This window comes from Corythoichthys intestinalis, chromosome 8 (genome assembly GCF_030265065.1).
Source record: "Corythoichthys intestinalis isolate RoL2023-P3 chromosome 8, ASM3026506v1, whole genome shotgun sequence".
Lineage (NCBI taxonomy): Eukaryota > Metazoa > Chordata > Actinopteri > Syngnathiformes > Syngnathidae > Corythoichthys > Corythoichthys intestinalis.
In genome coordinates, this window is record NC_080402.1 from 34,331,210 (window position 1) to 34,354,969 (window position 23,760).

Sequence of the window (23,760 nt, forward strand, 5' to 3'; positions counted from 1 at the left end):
ATGACTGTGTACACAGTGTATGGACCAGTAAACAGGGAACTACGGCGTCAGTCAAGGGACAAAACACACTCATTGGCTTGATTTCTAAGTAATTCAAACGCCATTGACACCTTGTGGTGTATTTTAATCACTACCTCACATAGTTAAAGACACTGTGGAAGAATGGCAGGGAGCCAATGTGACGTCACCGCACGGCGACGTCAACAACGGCGAGCTACTAGTTTATTTTTTGATTGAAAATTTTACAAATTTTCTTAAAACGAAAACATTAAAAGTGGTTTTAATATAAAATTACTATAACTTGTACTAACATTTATCTTTTAAGAACTGTAAGTCTTTCTATCCGTGGATCCTTTTAGCAGAAAGAATGTTAATAATGTTAATGCCATCTTGTTGATTTATCGTTATAATAAACAAATACAGTACTTATGTACAGTATGTTGAATGTATATATCCGTCTTGTGTCTTATCTTTCCATTCCAACAATAATTTACAGAAAAATATGGCTTATTTTAGAGATGGTTTGAATTCCAATTAATTACGATTAATTTTCAAGCTGTGATTAACTCTATTAAAAATTTGAATCGTTTGACAGCCCTAATTGGAAGTATATGATGTCAACAGAACATGCATCTCGTTTTCTTACAAGGATGAAGTACCTGTATGTTGTGTGATATATTCAACAGCAACATAAAATAAGTATTTCACATGACATGACTTTGCATTCATCCGTTATGAATTGTTGACAGATTGGCTGTAGCTTTTTAAATTTAGCAATGATTCACACTTCCGTGAAGTACAGGGCATGCATATACAGTACATTTTTATCACTTGCACTTCTCTGTGACATGCACGTTCGCACTGATGAAATGAAACAAGACATAACAGCTGGTACCTCTAAGGTGAGAGACTCAATAGCATTAGTCTGTGTCTCGACTATTCAGTTAGAAAGATGGCATTCAGAACGTTGATGACAGAATGTGTATGGAGATGCTTAAAAAAAAAAAAAAAAAAGAAAACACAGTTAAAGGAAGCATGACTGTCTAATTTTCGGGCTTTGGAGATATTGACTGGGCCTGGAAATAAAAGCATTATTGATTCACTCTGAGGTATAATTAATCTGCACACGCATGCATAGAGAAAAGCATGGGTGCACACAGAAGCTTGCAATTCTCCATTCATCCTTATCGCAAGTAATTAAGACAAATCGGATTGCCATCCTTCTCTCCTTCTCTCCCCTTTTTTCCATCAATCTCCTTAAAATGATTTGACAGGACTAGGACCTCTGAAATTGAACAGAACCCAGTGAGTATAATTTAAAATTCGGACCAAAAGTAAACCAGAATAACTTTTTTCTTGAGCTTGTGTTTTGATTTTCCCTCCGGCTTTTGTAGCATACACATTATTATTAGCAGTAACATTTCCCCTTACTTTTTACCATCGTTCTAGTTTTTCAAACTGTCATGTTTCCTGATTTGAAATGATTTGCACTTGTCATTTATCATTCTTGTTTATATTTCAGCAGATTTAGAGTTATTTTAAAAACCTGTGAAATTATGATGTTGAAAACCTTTTGCACCCGACTAAGTTGAGGTGCAGAGAAGGCATGTGCCTATAAGCGGTTTCAAAGTATACCGAGGTATGATAATGTCCCGGTTTCAAAACCGCAAACATTTTCTGTCGTACCGTCCCTAAGGCATCAGCTATTTTTTATGTTACATAAATGCAGGGAGAAATCCCTTGCTTGTAGCTCAACCCTCCCCCACCGGCTGTTGCTCAGTCTCAGTGAGTCAGCTGTGCTACACAATGGCTGGAGGAGGTGAACCTCCTGAACCCCCGCCCCATCAAAGAAAACGAAATTGCTGGTATGGGAATACTTCAGGTAAAGAAAAGTTACAGACAGCCATGGCTTAGAGGAGGGGGGCCAACTGACATGTAAAACATGAATGTTTCCCATCAGCTACGACAGTTAACTCCAGCGTGTTTAGTGTGTCTAGCGGTGGTAAAACATGTGTTATTTTCTCTCTGGCAACTGTCTGTGTTGAGAAAGAGAGTGTGTGTAAACTGTAAACATGATACGAGTCACACACATGTGCTTTTTAGGGAATATAATTCAATCATTTTTGTTCTGATGATAATTATGTTAAGCTGTGGCAGTGGGTTTACGCTCACCTAAAGGACTGCATTTATTTTAATTTGATTTAGAATTTTTTTTTCTTTTTTTTTTTTTTTAAATATTTTAACTTAACATTATACTTACTGTATGTTCCAATTTGCTAGCATGTTTTGAAAAATAAAAATCCTGTTTGATGGAAAAAAAGTTTTTTTTAACCCAGATATCTCAAAGCACATTTTGGAGCTGTAATTGCAATAACGTGATACCGTGAAACCGTGATATTTTGGCTTAAGGTTATCATACTGTCATCATCTCATACTGGCACATGCCTAGTGCAGAGGCAGGTGTAAATTTGATCCTACTTTTATGACAACAATGGAGATGAAGTCAGAATGATATAATGCTCTGCAATGGTAAAATTAATGGGAATCACAATAATGGCTTAATGTTTGGACATTAATCAGCCAATCGAGACCCCTCAGTTGTGAATAAGGGTTAATTAAAGGTTGAATTTTAGAAGTTCAGTGAAATTCATTACATAACATTACATTGAAAGTGATTATTTCATGGCTGGAATGTACAAAGTTCCACAAGATGTCTAGAGTTCTGGTTATGTCATTGGGAAACGGATACTTCACTCTAGTGGTTCTGCCAAAATCTCTTTATAAAGTGAGTCTCTGTAACTGATTTTGCTGTGTTGGGTCACATATATTAATGTAGTCAAGGTGGTGTGCTGTTTCTACAAATCTTAAAGGCACGATTGTTAAAAAAACTCATCACATTACATATTTGTCCTAAAAAATGACTGTTTAATTACACAGTTACGTCAGCATAGCATGTTAAACGATGCTTAAAACATTGCTGGAAGACCCATATAGGATTAATTAAAGATTTGATTGATCCATTCATTCTATTAGTTCCTTCAAAACTAAATTCTAATAAATGAGATAGGTCTGTACTTATTGGCGATTCCATTGTCTGGCCATCTGTCCATCTATGATTATACAACAGAGATGAATTCCTATTCTGACAACGACCTTGTATTTCTGAGAGCAAGGGCCTTTTGTTAACTTTAACTGAACATTTTACCAAGCTAGATAAAGAACAGGCACGGAATGACATGTTTGATACTGAGAAAACTAAAGCAGAATGTCAGAAGTGATTCAAACGCCAATGGCAAACAGAACAGGTATTCAATAGTTAGAGCGTTTGTTGTAAATTGATTTTTAACCTTTCTGCCGAAAATATAAACATTTCTGGGAGAAAAGGAGTTATAATTTTTGTCACATCTCTCGACCCCCCCCCCACTCCAACACACACGCATCCCCATGCATGTGTAATCAAAGACCCTATTTCAATTTTGAGAAATTAATTTTGGCTTACAGTTTTCGCCATCATCTGAAAGAATTCTAAATGAGGCTATTCTCAATTGACTGCCATGCCAGTGAAGTGGAACAGCTAAGCAATGAATAGTGGTCTTGAGAAAAGCAGATAGGGATGCTATGTATGTGCATGTGCGTGATAAAAGAGCCAATTGAAGTGCTCATGAGAGGTCGTGAGGGCAGCGACATTTCTAATTGTCTGTTTCGTGTAAAGATTCACACCTTTAATACCATTTCAATGCTCTCCTGTTGGTCGAATTAAACAAGGACAGTTTAGTGTGAGTAGCGTTCAGAATATTTTTATTAGTGTTAGTCACCTTTCTTTATTGCCTCATAAGTACCACTATTCATCTGAATGTCAGTTTATTTGATCATCCTTCTTGGAAAATTCCTTTTTCTCTTTCAAATATCATTGTAATTTGTAACAGATGTGGATATTGCACCATATTTTCAGCAAAGCTTCTTAAGTCCAATGTAACAGATAACAGAGTAATAGCACCAGGCTGCAGGGGTGCACCTGCTGTGATTGTGCCCACAAATTCTTGAGAATGATTGACACCTCATCAGTCATGCATCAGTCACAAGATGGAGACAGAGAGGGTGCAATTTTCCAAAGATCATTTTACCCAATTATGCCTGTCAGGGCGTGCTGACATTCCCTCACCCTTTCTTTTTCATGTACAAAAATGACAAAAAGTTATTTTAAAACATCTCCTTTAAAAATGAACCAAGCTGCAATGGCACCTTTTTACTAGAGATGTGACTGAAAATTCGGCGCTGAAAGGTAAAATTGCGTTTTCGGTTGAAGGCCGAATGTTTACCACCAAAAAATGTGATTCATTTTTTTGCGATGACGTGATCAAAACACGGCGTAAAGCAACACGCTGGCTACTACTGGCTCACAGCCAACATCTCTAGGGTTTGGAAGATACGCGGAGTATAAGTTTGGTGGCCGAAAAGTATCATTGCATGTAATTGACTCTTCTCTATATGATTTTAAAATTTAGAGTTCTCCAGTAAAATATTGTCTGTATAAGTTGTAAAGCAATTAAACAAACAAAAAAAAATTAATGTAATGAACAAAATTTTTTTTTTTATAATGGGTTAATTTTTTTTTTTTTTAGAACATAGCATGTGACTAGCACCTTAGACGGTCATTTGCTTTGGTTAGCCAAAACCACCTGAGGACCGAAGAGGCAAGATGGATATACTGTACGTAATTTTTTCAAACCTAAACTTTCAAAAGCGACAACAACTACTGAGCAAAGAACCAAGGACTGAAAATGTGGACCATGAAACGCCAGCGAGCACCACCAAAATGGTGAGCAGAGTTTCAATTTGCACCACTAAAGGCGCTAATTGTACAACAGAGCCACCAACGGCGGGCATACCATATTCAACGGATGACGATCCTGGCGAAAGTTGTAGCTGTCCTAAGCAGCCTGATTTAGAATTCACCTTAAAGATGATGGGGAAACAAAAAAAAAAACAACCACTCACTTTCAACTTATTATTATAAATATTCTTGAAAGTAAATCTTATTGCTGACACTGCGTTTTGGGGTCATCAATATGTTGTGCGCTCCCTGCACCGAAAGACAAACTCCGCCTATGGTTTGGAAGTATTTTGAGGATATCAAAGAAATATATAAATTATTAAAAGAAGGAAAATAAAATAAATTTGCTCCATGGCTGCTACATGCTCATTCTGAAGTTGCTTTGTCTGTCCCACGTCATATCGAGTACAGTGCTTCGAGCCCGTGCGTGAGTAGTGGTTTAATCAAGTTTAATCAAGCGAACAGAATACAAATAGTATTTAAATGCAACATGTACATTTGCTGTGGTTTAGTGCAATACCTTTTATGGCACGACCACTTCCTCTTTTTGTCACATTTTTTTCCCGCGACTTCCACACCCCTTCTGACAGTCGCCGTTTAATCCGGTTGGGAGCGACTGTGCTCGGCTTCGTCGCCACTAGAACTTGGCCCACTTGCCTGGCTCTCGATCGATTCCACTTGCTTTACAAGAAAACAGCGAGTCTTATTTTAAGGAGTAGGAGAGATTGTACCGTATTAGCCCGAATATAAGACGGCCCTGATTATAAGATGACCCCCTCTTTTTCAATTAAATTTTATACAGAAATTATTTACAGTACATCTGAAACAAATGATTGTAACAATATGTTTGAGAGAAAAATCATGCTATTCTGCCTCATTCAAATCTTAATATCTGAACATTTAAATATGTAAACTAAAGTGCAATCACATTCGTAAATGAATGACTTCTGGTTTTTGAAATGTAAATAAACCAATCTATTGTGATAAAACAACAAAATTGCAATAACTGAATTAACCATAAGGGGTCGCTTTGGCCTGGGGAGTCAAGTTCAGCATTCGCTTCAATGATATCTGGTGCCATCTAGCGTCGTGAATGGGTATAATGTTTAGACCCCAAATATAAGACGACCCCCACTTGTTCAGCCTTATTTCAATGCAAAAAACACCGTCTTATATTCGGGCCAATACCGTAATACTGTAGCCTTGTAAAGGGGTTTACAAGTTTCGGCGAGAACGGAAGTTTTTTGATGTTGTTGTGAACTACAGTTCTACAGAAGCGTACATCGAGATCTCATTTAGTTTAGCAATTGGAGGTGTGAGAACCATTTTACGAGTGGGCCAATCTTCCAAGACAGCGCATTTACCAAGGTCTCTTCAGCGTCTACGTCCACCGAACAGAATGCTATGACGACGCAATTGCTCAATGCTGCCGGGAACGCCTCCTCCCATAGGGTTTCAGATTCTGCACATTTGAAACTAAATTTCTCGAGCCTCCAGGGTTGTAGAACCAATGCCAAGGAAAAGAGCATTATTTCGGAAAATAATTAAACAAAATATTAAAAAAAAAAAAAAAAAATGCATGTATATTTTTCAGCCGTTTGGTTTTCGGCCAAGTGCTTCCAATATTCAGTTTTTGCCAAGAATTTTGCTTTCGGTACATCCCTAATTTTTATCTTTGGGTCCTTTTCATACTCAACTACATTTCCCTCTCATAGTAAAAAATGTTGTCAATTTTAAATGATTATTTTAGTGTTACTTTTACTTTAAGACTATTGTAGTCCAAAATTTTGGCACATTTTGTGGTTTGTAACTTCCATCCATCCATTCTCATGCAAAGGGTATATAGCTTGGACTGGTCAGCAGACAATCATAGAGCTTATGAATAAAGAGAAACAACCACTCTTATTTAAATCTACGCATAATTTGACATGTTCAATCATCTCAACATAATGGTTTTGGAACAAGTCTGAATGTTCAGTGAGAAGATGTGAACCATACACAAAATGATTTGAACCTGTGACTGGTGAACAGGCCAATTACCTGCCCCCAATTATGACTCACTTTTATGAATAGATGGGCAAGCAAACACGCGCACGCAAAATTTGTTTATACATACACACCATTACCCAAATACAATAACGGCACTAAAATATAATTTCAGTGGCAAGTCATCTTGCAAAAGTCATTAAAATGTATTGAATGTTGCTGCCTGCTTTTCAGGGGAGAAAGTCGCGTAGCCTGGTCACCAGTAGAAAAATTCTCTTTTGACCTGAGAGAACAAATCAAGACAAAGTTGTCCATTTTTTTTTTAAAACTAAGGATTTTGTATGGTCAAAAACAGAATAATTTCTAATTTCCAATGACATCAACCACTTTGCTATTATGACGTTTCATCTTTGACAAATTGTGACTTGCTGGGTGGTACGTGCATCTTCTGAATTAGGAGAAAATTGATTCGGAAAAAGGTCCTTTTAGTTTATTAGGAAATTAATTACTTAGATTGGTCACACTGACAACGCTTAAGACCGAGGCATATCCAGGTGGGGTGCTTTGCATGCTGATGACCTGTATGCTGCCTTGTTTTTTTGTTGTTGTTTTTTTTTGTGTGTGTGCCACACACTGTACCTGCCTCTGTGAGTATTGTTTTATTATCTCATGGATCATTTTAATTGAACGTGGATTCCATTGCAGACAAGCGCATTCCTGTGCAGTGAATTTAACACAAGATGTGCGGTAAACATGTCAACTTTATGCGGGTAATTGAATTCTGCAGGCGATTGCATGAGTTCACTTTGACATTTCTATTTTTATGTACTTTTTCATATATGCATACTGTTTTAGAAATAAATAACACATGCAGTATTGGAGAGCTGAGATGGTGACAATATTTCCATTAGGCAATCTTTTTTATTTTTTTATTATTTTTTATTTTTTTATACTTTAGCACACATCTCTCTTCCCCAGGGGATATGTTTTTATGATATGTCACCAAAAGACCATATCACATTGCAAGCATTTCATTGTGCTGACACTGCATTCGTCAGCGTAAAACAGGTAGATTCACACATGAATATTTTCATGAGCAGCACAGTGGTTGAGTGGGTATGAGTTTTACAAAACCTTTTACCAGCTAATGGAATAGCTTTTGATTTTTCTGCCTGTCACTATACCTTCGGGGTACTGATAAGAAACAAGGAAATAGGTATAATTAACAAATAATAAGTTTCAGGCATATTGAGGGAAATTGGATAATTTTCCATGTCAGCCCTGATAACCTCTAATGGCATATTAGTGTGCCACAGCACCCTGGTTGGGAATTATTAATGTGATACATTTATTGCATTAGTCAGCACTTTTTCCTGTCAGTTGTCAAATGTGTCTTTTTTTTTTAGATTGCAATTCTTATTTTTCATTTGTATGTTTCATACATCTCTGGCTCTTCAGCAAATATTCAAAATCAAAATGTGTGTCAGTGGACTGAAAGTTTGCGCCTTTCCTTTTACTTTTCTATTCACGTAAATGCAACTGAATGGTTGTCTGTACATGTAATGCAGATGACTGGTGACCAGTCATGGGTGTGCTCTCCCATAGCAAAGCAAAATTGAAGATGAGATCTTGTTCATGTCTCATTTACATCTCTGAGAAATGAATCAGCAATAATCAAGACCAGAGTGGTTTTATCAGTTTTCTCAAATTTGTCTCATGAGAAGTAAGTCTCATAGTGAGCATTACATGAGAAGGTCTTGAGAATTGTTCTACTGGCAAGATTTTTCAATAATGTCTCACAGTTGTCTCCTTTCAAGATGTCACCAAGAGACAACTATTAGTACTTGTGTCGATCTCAAATGTGTCTCAATATACTGTATGTCCTTACTTGGAGTCACGATCTCAGAAATGTCTCAGTAAAAGATATTGATGAGCAAAGTATTTTATTTCTTCAACTTGCCTCAAAGCTGCCTCTTTTACTGATCTTGCAGAGCAACCTCATATTGTCCCAGTCACAAATATTTCTCAATTTGATCTCCTTCCAGTCTGCAAATGCTCATTTTGGGTTTTCAAGATTCTTTCATTGTAAGAAAGAGTAGTGTCTGCTCTGACATGTCCAATCACATCTTAATTCATCTCATGCCAAATCCAAGAAAATATTATAATTGGTCAAATAATTAAATAACATCTGGTTCATTTGGTTCATCTTGTTCAATGTAAAAATTAGAGATGTGACCGAAACTTTGGCACCGAAAACTATCGGCCGCTACAAATGCATTATCGGATTTTGGTTTCAAAGCCCGAAAGTTTACCACAAAATAGTGTGAAGAACCTTAGTCCTCTTGTTTGATGACGTAATCAAAACAGGCAACACGCTGGCTGACGATGTCTCGCTAAAACTACTGGCTCACAGGCAACATGTCTGCGATTTGGAATTTTAATTTATTTATTTTTAATATCAAAGAAACATATACATATTATTAAATGAACCAAAATATAATACATGTTCTTATTTGCTGCTACACGCACTTTCTGATGTTGCTTTCCATTGATGGTCCGCGTCACATTAAGCACAGTGCTCTGAGCCCGTGCGTGGCTCAGTGGTAGAGAAGTTGTTCCTCAACTCAGAGGTTGTGAGTTCAACTCTCTGTCCTGATAAATTCAAGTATCCTTGAGCAAGACACTGAACCCCGCGTTGTTGTGTCACCAGTAGGTAAATGAGGATATAGTGTCAAAGTGCTAAAAGTGCTGTACAAGTGTTAACTTCATTTTTAATGAAATAATTTCTCTTCTCAAATAATGCTCAAATCTGGTTTTCTAAAACCAATCTCCTTTGTCTCAATGATGTCTTTGCTCATTTTGACTCATCACTTGCTCCCAAGGGAACCCTTAGGAGCACAAACTCAGAAATAAATAAGCAGAGAATGAGATAAATTTGAGATGATCAAATTCGTCAAATTCGTCGTCAAATTCGAGATTAAGTAACAGATAAGTAACAAATTTTGCACACTTGCATAAACTCAGCACAAACTCATCTTAGGTAGCGTGCAGTTCACCCACGATCTGATTGAGGAGAAAGAGAAACAATTTATCAATATATTTCCAGCACCTCCGCGACCCTCGTGAGGATAAGAGGCATGAAAAATGAATGAATGGACGAATAATCTTAAAGGAACACTAGGTATCTTTTAAGTTTAGGTCGATTTTAGCAACGTAGGTGGACACAAGTGGTAGTGCTTTGACTTAAGGATGACTGCGTTTTCCATGAGGACCACGGCATAGTGTCGTAAAATCCTGATCTACCGTTCGCCTGCAGAAGGATTAAACGACATTTCTGTTTCCAGCAGCTGTGTGAAGGATGAATAGTAATGAGGTAACGAATCCTGAATCCTAAACAATAGCATATGACGATGTTGAAAATAGAAACATTTGATATGCACCATATTCCCCCACTGACCCTCCGAGGGGGGTAACGCCAGCAAGTGAAAGCCAGGCCAATGTTTATTCCTGGGTGTCCTTTTATCCTAGTAGCCTTCCTTTGTCTTTATTTTCTCATCGGAACAAAACGTTTTGTCTCTTTTGCTGCTCTGCCATCTGTGCAGAATTTGGCATCGACTTCCGTCTTCATAACGAATGGGGAAAGGGGGAAGTGACATATGCCGTAAAGAAGTCAGTACATTTGTAGTTTTTTTGTGTGCCAGGGTTCCTGCCAACCTCCTCTAAGTTAACTAGTGCCTGTGAAAGCGGTACAGACCCCCTCAAGATATAAGAGAGGTGTCATTCAACTATTGTCAGTCGACATAGCATCACAAATGTTATGAAAATATTTTTTAAATGTTGAAAAGTTACCTAGTGTTGCTTTAAATGCAATGTTATTCTCTTTAAATTATCAGACTTATGCACCAACTAAAAACAACTGGAAACAGAGATATGAGTTTAATTGGTTGCGTGACCCTGCTCACAGCTTAAAACACTCTAATCAAGAATTAAGCAGTATTAGTTATTGCATGAATTGAATGGTCATAAGTAGGGATGGGAATCGAAATCCGATTCCAATTCGGAACCGGTTCCGAGTGTTTCGAGGCCTCGACATCACAATCCCTTCACGATCCCTTTAACGATTCCTAAAGACGCGTATTGCGTCGTGACGTGTAAGTTGTTGTCCAGACGCATCAAACTAGCATGGCGCCAAGAACCACTCGCTCCAAAGTTTGACTACACTTCACCAGGAAAGAGTGTGAAAATGAAAGGTTACGACGGGTAAGCACGAGCATTGCAGCCATAAACATAACAATGACAGCACGTAAGTTCAAACGCTCGAAAGTGTGTCTTCACTTCATGAGGAAAAATTACAACAAAGCGACTTGCAGTCATTGCAAGGTGGAGATAACTGCATCGGCAGGGAATACGATTGCGCTGTCCTCACAGAGAGGATAAGGCTCAGTCCTGGCTATTAAAAAAAAAAAAAAAAAGTCCGGTGCTATACAGCTAGCTAAACTCCCAAATGACATGCAGAAGACGTTGGTATAATTTGCTGACTTTATTCAACCATCACTTGAAGAGTGAAACTAAGAATAGAAATGAAACAAATCAATTTCGTCCCCAATAACAAACAGGTTTGCATCAACGTAAATCAGCGATGATTAGCTGCTAATAACAGTATGGTTAGCATTCGTTCGCTAGCATTAGCACATCGTTCAAACCACTACACAACTGGATTTAAGTGTCCGATCGCGAGTGGAAACACAACAACAACAACACAAAAGATGATACATACAGGCGTTGCCTCTGTAGATATTAACATTAACAAAGAACGTAGGCTCGTAGAAGTGTTTCCCTCTCTCACTCACTTGGATGCGGCATTTCTTCTTTGGGTGTATGCGCGCTCCAGGAGTCCTCAAACTGCGGCCCGCGGCCCGCGGCCCAAATACGGCCCGCCTTCACATTTGGTCCGGCCATTTTGAATTTTTTTTTTTTTCCCCCTCAATCGTGTTATTTATTTTCTGGCCTTTTCCTTGAAGAATTCAGAGAGGGTTATTTGTTTATTATCTATTTAATTAATAGTGTTTTTATTATTAATTATTATTATTATTATAAAGAATCCAGAAAGGGTTATTTGATTGTGGCTTTCTGAAAAACAATAATTTTTTACATTTATGCACTTCTGCAATCGTCACACTTTTTCTGTAACAAACTGACCCCTGATCCCTTTAAAGGTTTTAAGTGTTGCTACATTGATGCTGTTAAGCATTAGAATTAAATTGGTGGACAGACAGGCTCAGCTATAAGGTTGTTTTAGATACATTGTTTTTGTTTTATGTTAAGTGTGGCAGTATAGCTTAACTGAGAGTGTGTGTAAACAGCTTGAAGTCTGTAATAAAGTTTTTTACACATAGTGATTGTTGACTCACTTGTATCTGGAGATGATGCCAAAGACTGAGCATGTTTTACATTTGTTCTTGTCTTGTTATTGTAGAGTTTGTCAATCTTACCTCTTCTTTCCGTGGTGACCACCAAGGCAACGTGTTCTTGGCCCCAGCCTACGGCGGTTCGTGCTACCAGCTGGAACACGTAGGTCTGCTCTGGGGTGAGTCCTGTGACAGTGAACTGACGTCCATTGGAGCCCACCTCCACCGTGGTCCACTGTTGACTGTCTCTGTGCTCCAGGCGATAGGCGATCTGGTAGCCTTGAGAGTGACAAACATAGAGTGATCGCTTTGTGACTATTGTCAATGTTCTGATTCTTCTTTCAAAAAACATGTTAGTAAAAGTGCAGATATAACAAACCATGAGGAGGAACAAAATCAATTCACAGCTAATGCTTACCCTTATAAAATTATTGACTCAGACCTAAAATTTGATAGCCATCTTAAGTCCGTCAATAAGTCCGCTTATTACCACCTAAAAAATATAGCCAGAATTAAGGGGCTTCTGACTCAACAAGACATGGAAAAACTTATGCATGCATTCATTTTCAGCAGATTGGACTATTGGAACGGTATATTTACAGGTCTTGATAAAAAATCAGTCAGGAAGCTGCAGCTAGTACAGAATGCTGCAGCCAGAGTCCTCACAAATACAAGGAAACTGGACCACATTACACCAGTTTTGAAATCGCAACACTGGCTTCCAGTGAGTCAAAGGATAGACTATAAAATACTACTGCTCGTCTACAAAACACTTAATGGCCTTGGACCAAAATACATGCTGGATTTGTTAGATTCCTATGAGACATCTAGACCCCTAAGGTCATCTGGAACCGGTCTCCTGCATGTTCCAAGAACAAGAACCAAGCAGAGTGAGGCAGCATTTAGTTAGTTGGCTCATCACCTATGGAACAAGTTACCTGAAGGTCTGAAGTATACTCAAACTGTTAGCTCGTTTAAATCAGGGCTAAAAACTCTATTTGCTTTCTATTCCTCTTGTGCTCATCTCCATTGCTGATTTCAGTTATTAGCAGTAGTATTTTTTATTTTTTTTTTCATTTATTTTTATTCTATGCGTGATTAAATGCGATTTTTATGTATAATTTTTAGGGCTGTCAAACGATTAAAATTTGTAATTGAGTTAATTACAGCATAAAAATTAATTAATCATAATTAATTGCAATTCAAACCATGTATAAAATATGACATATATTTCTGTACACTATTGTTGGAATGGAAAGATAAGACACAAGACGGATATATACATTCAACATACTGTACATAGGTACTGTATTTGTTTATTATAACAATAAATCAACAAGATGGCGTTAACATCACCAGGATTGCGGGTGACCCCACCCACCCATCCCTCTTCAGCTTGCTGCCGTCGGGGAGAAGACTGCGGAGTCTTCGGGCCAGAACCAGCAGGCTCAAGGACAGCTTCTTTCACCAGGCTGTCAGGGCTCTGAACTCCCTCCCTGCACTACCCCTTCGTACCCCTCAACCTTCTGCCAAATAAGGTAACCCCCCTTCCATCAACCCCTGCCGTCCAATGCACTAGCGTACTTTAATATTCACTAAGGACTGTTATATTCAGCTGCTATTTCTTTCTCTCTTGAAATGCACTACCTAACTTCAAGCCACTTTTGTACACATCTTTGCACCATATTACATTTCTAAATTATATTCATTTTGTTTGTACATAGTCCAGTTGTTATTTTATTTATTATTATTTTTATGTATTATTATTATTTCTTTATTTTTTATGCTCTGTGTTTTTATATGCATGTTTGCACGTGGGGAGAGAGGAAAGCAATTTCATCTGTGCTGTATGTTCTACGTATATGCGTATTTGACAATAAAGCTGAACTTGAACCTTGAACTTGAACATATTAACATTCTGTTAAAGCGGTCCATAGATAGAAAGACTTGTAGTTCTTAAAAGATAAATGTTAGTACAAGTTATAGAAATTTTATATTAAAACCCCTCTTAATGTTTTCGTTTTGATAAAATTTTTAAAAATTTTCAAACAAAAAATAAACTAGTAGCTCACCATTGTTGATGTAAATAATTACACAATGCTGAAACCCATAAAATCAGTCGCACCCAAACGCCAGCAGAGGGCGAAAAAACACCAAAAAACACAAGTAACAAATGGACATAACACTTTGCTGTCATTTTAATCTGTTTGAGCGGGGCATGTGCGTTAAATGCGTCAAATATTTTAACGTGATTAATTTAAAAAAAAAATTACCGCCAGTTAATGCGATAATTTGGATAGCCCTAATAATTTTATTTCCTATTTTGATTGTCTTTGTTTTTACGATCTAATTGATTCTAATGTGATTTTTATGATCTTCATGTGATGTAAAGCACTTTGAATTGCCTTGTGTTGAATTGTGCTATATAAATAAATTTCCCTTGCCTTGCCTTATTGGCAATCACTGTGTACTCGCACTCCCTGTCTCTTGTGCAGATGGCAATGCAATAACACTAACATCACTCAACACATACAATGGCTTCAACCCTAAAGGCATGATAGGTTAATTTAAGACTAACAGTGAGCACAGTCACGAATGCTTATTTGTACATACAGTATGTGTCCAACGATTGGCTGGCGACCAGTTCATAAAGGACAGATTTACTCCAAAAAGTTGTAAATCTTTATCCGGTACGTGTTCGGGCTGAGAAAAATAACAGCTCAATTTTCAAGAGCGGCGGTTTCTTCTTAGAATCTATCAAACTACGGTGCTATTAGGCGTAGTTTAAAAAAGAAATGGGGGCAATGCTTGTTGGTGCGCTGTCACACAATTCAAGTATATATCCTTTCACTCAAAATCCTGCTAAATTCACATGAGAAAAATCACAGCGATTGGTTCAGGTAACACTGTTGTGACAATAATCTGCTGACAAGCACTTAATCTGCTTGCTTTTTGCGATAATCTTATCAGATAGTCCGATTGTTTGCTCAATGTAAGCGGCGAGCGAGGCAGATTACCGGATAACGGCGAGATGGCAAATCCAGCGGCATCAAACAATCGTTTTCAGAGCTCTGAGTAATGTTCAGAATATCTCTGGGACATCCCTGACGATGAGATCCGTGCAGCCAAATCTCCATTACAAAAGGGGACGTTTCATTTTCGTAAAAAGCCCCTCTCTTACTGTTTTTTTTTTGCCGTGGGAAATATCCAGTGCATAAATATTTCATGTGGCCCGCTGGCTTTTGGCAAAATGTACGTCTATGGCAACGCTAGCGGCTCAGCGTGCTTGGCTGCGCTTGTATAGTTCATGAAATACTCATAACTGTGGCAACTTAACAAGCTCGCATGCGTTTGAGGGTATTTTTATCATCTTTCTTCGTAGTGCTTCAAAGAACATACAAGATGGCTTGTATCACACACATTGACACTTATCAACACTCTACATGAACTCTGTTTTACTTCTAAAATAGAAAAACCAAGAAACAAAATATACTTGTTTTATTGTTTTTGAAATGTGTAACTTGGAGCGTGCAGCATTATTTTATTTCATCATATTTCATGTTTATTTACATTTTTCAGTTTATCAGTACTCTGGAACAACACACAGCTTATAAAAACAGTGAGTATACTATTGATATTGGATAATACAGTTTTTCTCAATTGCTTAAACTAAAAATCCAACTCACTAAACCAAAGGAGTAGATGTCTAAACCCATTTAATAAACCAAGCCCCCATTTGTCAATACTCTAAACACATTTCACATGAAAACTGAAGTCACAAAACACAATCATCCTTTCTCATAAATCTGAACATAGACTGCTTTAAACTACAGTAGTTTGTAAAAAAAAAAAAAAAAATCATCACTGTGCAATACAAACTCAAGGCATACCATGTGCAATACAATTGGTGTGTCATATAACTGTAATGCTCAATAAATTAAATTAATAACAATATCTTATTTATACTTAGACCTGTATGTTACTCAGTTTTTATTAATTAATTATAGTATATTTTTCTCAGTGTATATGGTGGAAAACACTCAGGTGACTTGAAGTTCCGCTCTGAGACCCCCAATTTGGCCAAATTTCAAAATCGTCCTATATGCATGTGTGGTACATCATTGGAAAGCTTAAAATCTCAATTTCCTGGGTGAAGAAAAATTTTGAACAGGAAGGCATTTAAAAAAATGTAAACAGCAAAATCCTAACTGGATGTGAGAGCATGAGAGAGCATAATTAAAGGCGCCATGATTTTAACGAGATATTATCTCCATTAACTCCATGTAGCATGTATCACTGAGTGTGAAGACACAGCTGTGAATGGCCACAGCCAGATTTTTGGGGGATTTTATGGGTGAAACATGGTAATATAACAAGGGTCATGATGCAGAAATCGCAGACATCAAGGCGTGGTCAAGATTTTCTTTTTCATATATTTACGTTTTTCAACGTTTTTTTTTTTGTCAATTTTTTTGTTTGTTTGAATCAATTATTTATCATCTAAAATATTGGGGAAAATGTGACTAACAAAATACAATTAAATGATAGTTATGAGGTAGATATCCATGACTTACTTACAGATAAGTTTAAAAGTTTAAAAGCTTAAAATATGCAAGAAAATTATTTTAAAATGTCGTCTTTTTTTTTTTTTTTTTTTTAAACCAAATACTAGACATCAATTAATGATTCTAAGTTAAAAATGACAGACATTCCAAATAATGAATATAATTACTTACTTTCTTTTTATGGCTGGGTTGAAACAAAAACGGTTGCGCTACGTCTGTAAACAGGGGTCTCCAGGGTAAAACGGACAAATTAAAAATAGATCGGGGGGGCTTAATGCGCCATGAATCTGCTATGGCAGCATATAGACATATTGTTCTTTCAAACACGACAGTTGTTTTGGCTTAAAATACAGCATTTTATTTTGAAGAGGGGTGCAAGAGCAGAAACCACTTTTTCAGCCTTGTCTGTGTTTTCTGCCATATTTTTATACTGGCTTTATAGTTCTTTGTTTTGAATTTTTTAATTTTTAAAAATTTTTTTTATCATTTATATTTGATATTTTGTGTATTGATATGGAGAAGCTCCAATTTTATTTTGTAACTTGTTGAAGAAATTACAATAAAAGGCATTCTCATTCTGTAATGTGCACGTGTGTACGTGTGTGTGTGGGCCTGTGCACGGACGTGTGTGTACTACCATAGGGTTACATACAGTGAATAAAAAACTTCACACGCTGAACATAAATAAATACTTTTGTGTGCGATAAATTCTGTTTTTGCATTGAGTTGTGTAACTTGTTAGTTTGGTAATGTAGATAAAGTGTTTACAATAGATGTAAAACTCTTCCAAAGAAACTCACAAATCTACATGTCCAATCCTCTGTCCTTTCTAAGAACATCTGTTCTAATTTCTGAAAGTACGCAATGCTTGTTGTGAAACAGAAAACCTTCTCACAAATTGAACAGTGTGTTTTCAATTGTTTTGCTGTAGTGAGTATTAAGTAATAATTTGTACAGTGTTTACTGTTTTGAAAGCTTCGAACTGCTCTTTTGGTGTGAGTTTGGAATTAAGAAGGTGTGGTTGTGTTTATGAAGCTTTAGAGAAGTGTGTTGTGTTTAGACATTGGATAAAATGAAGGAGACTTTTATAAAATGTGTTTTAGCATTTGAGAAAATCTGTAATTGTATGCACATGCGATTCTTTATTTTATCTTTCGTTTAACAGCAAGCTGTGTGGCAACACACTGGTTAGATACTTTTCCTACCAAACTGCTCCTTCAGGTGAAGTAATTTGAGTTAGTCAAAAAAAAAAGTCGAACTAGTGGTTAAAAAAATTTGTAAGTTGAGTCACTCATAACTCAAGGTACCGCTATACTATACGTGTCATTTCATTGCATTTAATAATATTAATTTCAAGGTCTACCTCACAATTCTGAGGATATGGATTCAAATATAATGTTGTTTTTTCCTCGGGTACTTCATTTTGCCCTCGCAGTTCAAAAGTAGGCATATAAGGTTCACTAAATCACAAAATTGTCCATAGATTTTTGTGTAAATGTTATCGATGTCAGTTTACAGTATAAGTGCTCTCTGATTGGCTTGTGACCAGTCGAGGGATAGAGGTTCCAGCTAATTGGCAACTCTAATGAAGATGAGCACTATAAAACAAAAAATGATGCATGGATTTTAAGGTGTGTACTGACTGACCAGTTTGACCATGTTGCGTAGTACTGCGTAGCAACAGGATGAAGACAGTGTTAAAGGGCACACAGTAGCTATTATTCATAAAAGGCACCTTGCGCCAAATTAGATTGTACACTTTATGTGGACTTCGCCTCAATGCCACTGTTCATAAACATGCACGTACGCACACCATGGGTCCGAGCAAGGACACAGCAGGATCGAGGGGCTGTTGTGTGTTTCTGCCAGTGAGTGGCATAATTCTAAATGTCTTCCTGTGTACGTTAAGCTCTCCCATCATTCACGCTGTCCTGCTCAACTGACTTCCCCGCTGAGTGCGTTTCTCCACCCTCGACGCTGATACGTGTAAAACATAAAAACACACGCACAACCCTCATCTGCTACTGCAATGAGATAGCTGTCATGTGGTGCGCTTGTACCTCTGAAACCTTATCATTAATCTGCTGATTTCGATTCCGTAGGCTGTGTGTAACAGTGCATATATTTGTATGATGCTTTTTCAGTATGGTTTAGAACATATAGTATAGGCTGAGTTGCCAGGGGGAGGACATACTCTGATCACACTTTATTGGGTGCAAGCAAATGCAGGGTAGTTCAACAGATGGCTACAGGTGAAATCTTTATAACAATATGTTTAGGTATTACGCAAATATTAAGATAATCACAGCACAAAAAAAAAAAAAAAAAAAAAAACAAAAAGCCTGCAGGGCTATGGGAACTAAAAGTCCTGGGTAAGTTATAGAGGCATTTATTTATGTATTTATTTGTAAACCAAATCATAATCATTAAAACAAAACAAAAAATGCCTCTCCGCTATCTTGTTGGAGCCTTGTTACAAAGCACTGCTGGATGTTGAAAGGAATTGAGGAGCTTCACTTAGATACAAGTGTCAAATAAATATGTTATAATGAGTTTTGGAGCTTCGTTCAGTTAAGAGCAGTGCTTTGCCACTGTCTTGTTGGATATGGGCAATCCTAAACATTTCTGCGAGGGTATTAATTACTTAGATTATAATTGACATAAAAGGGTATACAAAGATTTTATTTTTGATAAACAGATAATTTTTAAATGATTAAGTGAAACTGGATACTTTTTAGGAGGAAATATTTCAACGAGCACTAGTTGGAAATCACTGCAAACGGTAACATTCACACAGTTAACTGGCAATCACAGCAGTGCTGTTAGTCCCAGTTGTAGAGTTTTGTTGTATTTTCACTAGGGCTGCAGCTATCGAATATTTTAGTAATCGAGTAATCGACTGAAAATTCTATCGATTAATCGAGTAATCGGATAAAACAAATATATTTTTAGATGAAGAGCAATTATAGATATACATGAGAAAACAAGACATTTTATCATTTTCAGTCAATCAATGTCTTTATTTTTTATGTATATTGTTGAAAACAGCCAACAATTGCATCTCAGATGTAACTAGAATTTTAAAAAATGACTAATTCACTGCTTTCACTCAAAAAACCTTTAGATCTTATTTTTTAAAAAGTATATATATATTATATATATATAAACACACCTAAAAATGCCTTTACGCTTGATAACACACATCACTTAAAAGTTAGGATTTTTCCCCACGTTTTTCAATTAAATTTCTATTTGTGTCAAGCCATTTTTAAGTTCTAGTTAAGTTTTAAGTTAGTCTAAACTGTAAGTCCTGATAGGATTTTGAGTTTTTGCACTGTTCAAAATAAATGTATGATACAGGCTGTATTGGAGCACATTAGGGACTAGTGCTACTTGTGGTATTTTCCAGCAATGACTACTGAGCTAAAATTGATAGTTAGCATTATTGAGTTTTTATTTGACACCCTCATCACTCCACAACGCTATGTTATGTTAAGCCTGTATGTAAGACACGTTAGCCACGCATCGAAAGCGGTCTTAATTAATTGAAACCTAGCCCTCCGCAGTGCTAACGTAAGGTGAGCTAGTAGTGACAGTAACGTTAATCTTATATATCAGCGCTTAGCGCTCTTTATTAGCGCTTAGCTCTCTACTGCTTTAAGATGGAGGCTGTTTGCTAACGCTGCCCAGACGCGGCCTAGTCTGTCATTGTGCATCCAGTTCAACATACATGTGATCTCTATGAGACTCATTGGACGCTACCTGCAACTAACGTAGCATGAGCGGGCTAGTATTTAGCAACGTCGGCGTCGTTTGTAGCGGTTGTCGGCTGCAGTAAGTTTTTTTTTTTGCTTCTTCCTCTACGCACGTGACATCAGCGCGTTGTCCCGCATTAAAAGTAGTCCGAGCAAAACGTGATGCTTAGAGCTGTCAAAATAAACGATTACTCGAGGTGAATAAAATTACTCGGATCAGTTTTTAAACTCGAGTTACTCGAGTTGCTCGAGTATTCGTTTCAGCTCTAATTTTCACTATTTTTTTCTTAGTTTTCAAGTCTTGGTAATTTTTTATCTCTATCTAGTTTCTACCAAGATATGAGTGACAAGCAGTGGGGGCTGGTGCTGCTGTGGCCTGGATGCTTTCAGACACATTATGGTTTAACCGGCTTTTTACCACTCATACCAGTATGTTCTCTCCTGACAAATAACAAAATGATGGTCTCCGACAGGTTTTTTTCTCATTCTGTCAATGTTGGGCAACTTTGGAGCACATTTGTGGCCCCACTCGGCAGATTGATTAAAACTTTACAGCCAGAGTCGGCGTCAGCGCTGAGATCATACTGTCACTTATCAATGGCTGACGTCAGCACTGAGAACATACTGTTTACTGTGTACTATTAAATATTAAACACTCACTCACTCACTCACTCACTCACTCACTCACTCACTCACTCACTCACTCACTCACTCACTCACTCACTCACTCACTCACTCACTCACTCACTCACTCACTCACTCACTCACTCACTCACTCACTCACTCACTCATGCTAGCAAGCAAAGTCATGAGATTTGCTTTTAAGTTTTTGGGCTTACTTTTGAATGTATTTAATTGTGTTTTTTTCTTTTCTTTTTATTTATTTTTTTATTTTTTAAATTTAGTGTATCTCAGTTTGGAGGTTCTCGATTTGCATAATTGCCGTTATACTAGTACATACGTGAGTATACTGTATACTTGCCCTGGTGGCCGAAAAGTGTCACTGCATGTAATTGACTTTCCTATGTATTTTTTTTTTAAATCAAGAGTTCCGGTAAAATATTGTCTATAAAAGTTTTAAAGCAATAAAACAAACAACAAAAATAATGAAATGAACAAAAAAAAGATATTTTTATAATGGGTAACAATTATTTTTCGAACGGATCATGTGACTAGCACCTTAGACCAGGGGTCCCCAACGACCGGGCCGCGGACCGGTACCGGTCCGTGGCGCATTTGGGGCTGCGCAGAAATAATAAATAATTTATTAACAACTGCATTCTGGCCAATTGACTTTGGCCTGTGCCGCTTAACACACCAATATCCCTGTCTACTTTAGATATACAACTACAGGATAGGAGGTCGTCATAGAAATGCATTGATTGGGCTGTTAGCACTAAATCTCGTTTTGTATATCTATGCGCACTTGGACTCGGTAATAACGTATGACGTAGGTTGTCGCCAATCGCATTTCTTCCCGGAAATAATTAGCCCATGGCTCACACTAGAATGACTGAATAACAGACGTCTTTGGACAGACACTTTTTATGGGGAAAAGGGAACCTGACGAGCCAGAAGATGTGCCTACAACCTCGAAGAAAACAAAATTTATGTTACTTCCCAATCACTAACGACCCACGAACGGCGAAGGAGTGAATTCGTGACCCGTATGTGAATAAACAGAATTATTCGAGCATGTCTGTGGAACAGGAATATCAGCTTGTAGAGATCGCGAATCACGGTGACTTAAACGTACATTTGAGACAACAACTCTACCGAAGTTCTGGATTAAAGTCATTTCGGAATATCCTGACATCGCTAGGAGCGCGCTGAAAACTGTGCTACAATTTCCAACATCGTGTATTTGTGATGCTAGCTTCTCTCACTCTCCCATCTCGGGACCATCTCGTCTCAACGAAACAAACTCAGGCCTCCCACTGATTCAGCGGGTGAGTTGTATTTTTTCCCTGCACTTAACACGATGGGGCTAAAAACAAATGCTATTTTATATTTGCTGTATTTTTCTGCCACACATTGCCAGTGTTCTGACAAAGTTGGCATGCGTGCAACGTTAAAAAGGACCGCGAATGCAGCGATTCTAAAGTACACACTTCAAACTTTCTTTAAAGAAAGGAATATTAACTTACGTTTGCCATGTTAGGTGCACACAACAACTGCACATAGTCCTCTCACTTAACGACTTTGCCGTGTCATTAAGCATTAATTTACGCCATTTCCGTGTTGCACATGTATGTTTATGATGTAAATAGTTTTTTAGCACCATTGGATAACATTGAGAGTCCAACTGAATATAAAAGAGGGCTTTTTTCACCGCCACAAAAGCTTTGGGAGCAAAATTTTATAAGGTTGCAAAATTTGACACGACACCGGTCTGTGAAAAAAAGACCCAAATCACACCGGTCCGTGGTGCAAAAAAGGTTGGGGACCCCTGCCTTAGACTGTCGTTTGCTTTGCTTAGCCAAAACCAGCCGAGGGCCGAAGAGGCAAGATGGATTTTTTCAAACCTAAGCTTTCAAAAGTGACAGCAACTACTTAGCAAGAACCAATGATTTAAAATGTGAACCATGAAACGCCAGAGAGCACCGCCAAATAATTGAGCGGAGTTTCAATTTGCCCCACTCCAGACGCTAATTGTACAACAGAGCTACCACCGGTATCTTGCCAATGTAGTTAGCCCCGTCAAAAATTGTATTCCCTGGCTGCGGGAGCACACACATTAGTTATGAGTTATGTCGACATATACAATTAGTTGAGGCCAGAAAAGAACCATAGTTATATATTTTGGACATTGACATTTATTAAACTGGAGGCTAAACGCCATACAGGACTTGAATTACAGTACTAATAGTTATAGGTCATCCTTCCAGTAAAACAGTAGAACATTGCCTTTTTTTACGTTCAGTATGTATGTTACGTTACACGACAGAAATGGGCCATGTTTTAAAACCTCGTAGATAACTACTGTACATCACCAAAACACGGAAATTAAGCAAATCATTGCACCGCAGTGGCTTCGCCCAAGGGGTTCAATTTTTGACAGGGGTAACTACATTGGCACGACACTGGCGGACGTACCATATTCAATCTTGGCGAAAAGTATAGCTGATTCTTGTATGTTAATTTGACTGCTGACACTGCATTTCGGGGTCATCAACATGTTGTGCCCACCCTGCACCAAAATTCAAACTCCG

At 37.6% G+C, this 23,760-nt stretch overlaps 1 protein-coding gene across 4 annotated transcripts in view; it reads right to left on the bottom strand.

The window, feature by feature from the left end:
- Positions 1–23,760, bottom strand: part of sdk1b (sidekick cell adhesion molecule 1b) — a 620,017-nt gene that overhangs the window by 51,617 nt on the left and 544,640 nt on the right. For all 4 annotated transcript variants that reach the window (XM_057843728.1, XM_057843727.1, XM_057843730.1 and 1 more), the window contains one exon: positions 12,313–12,507. In XM_057843728.1, coding sequence (XP_057699711.1) covers positions 12,313–12,507 — 195 coding nt within the window. The remainder of the gene's footprint in view (positions 1–12,312; positions 12,508–23,760) is intronic.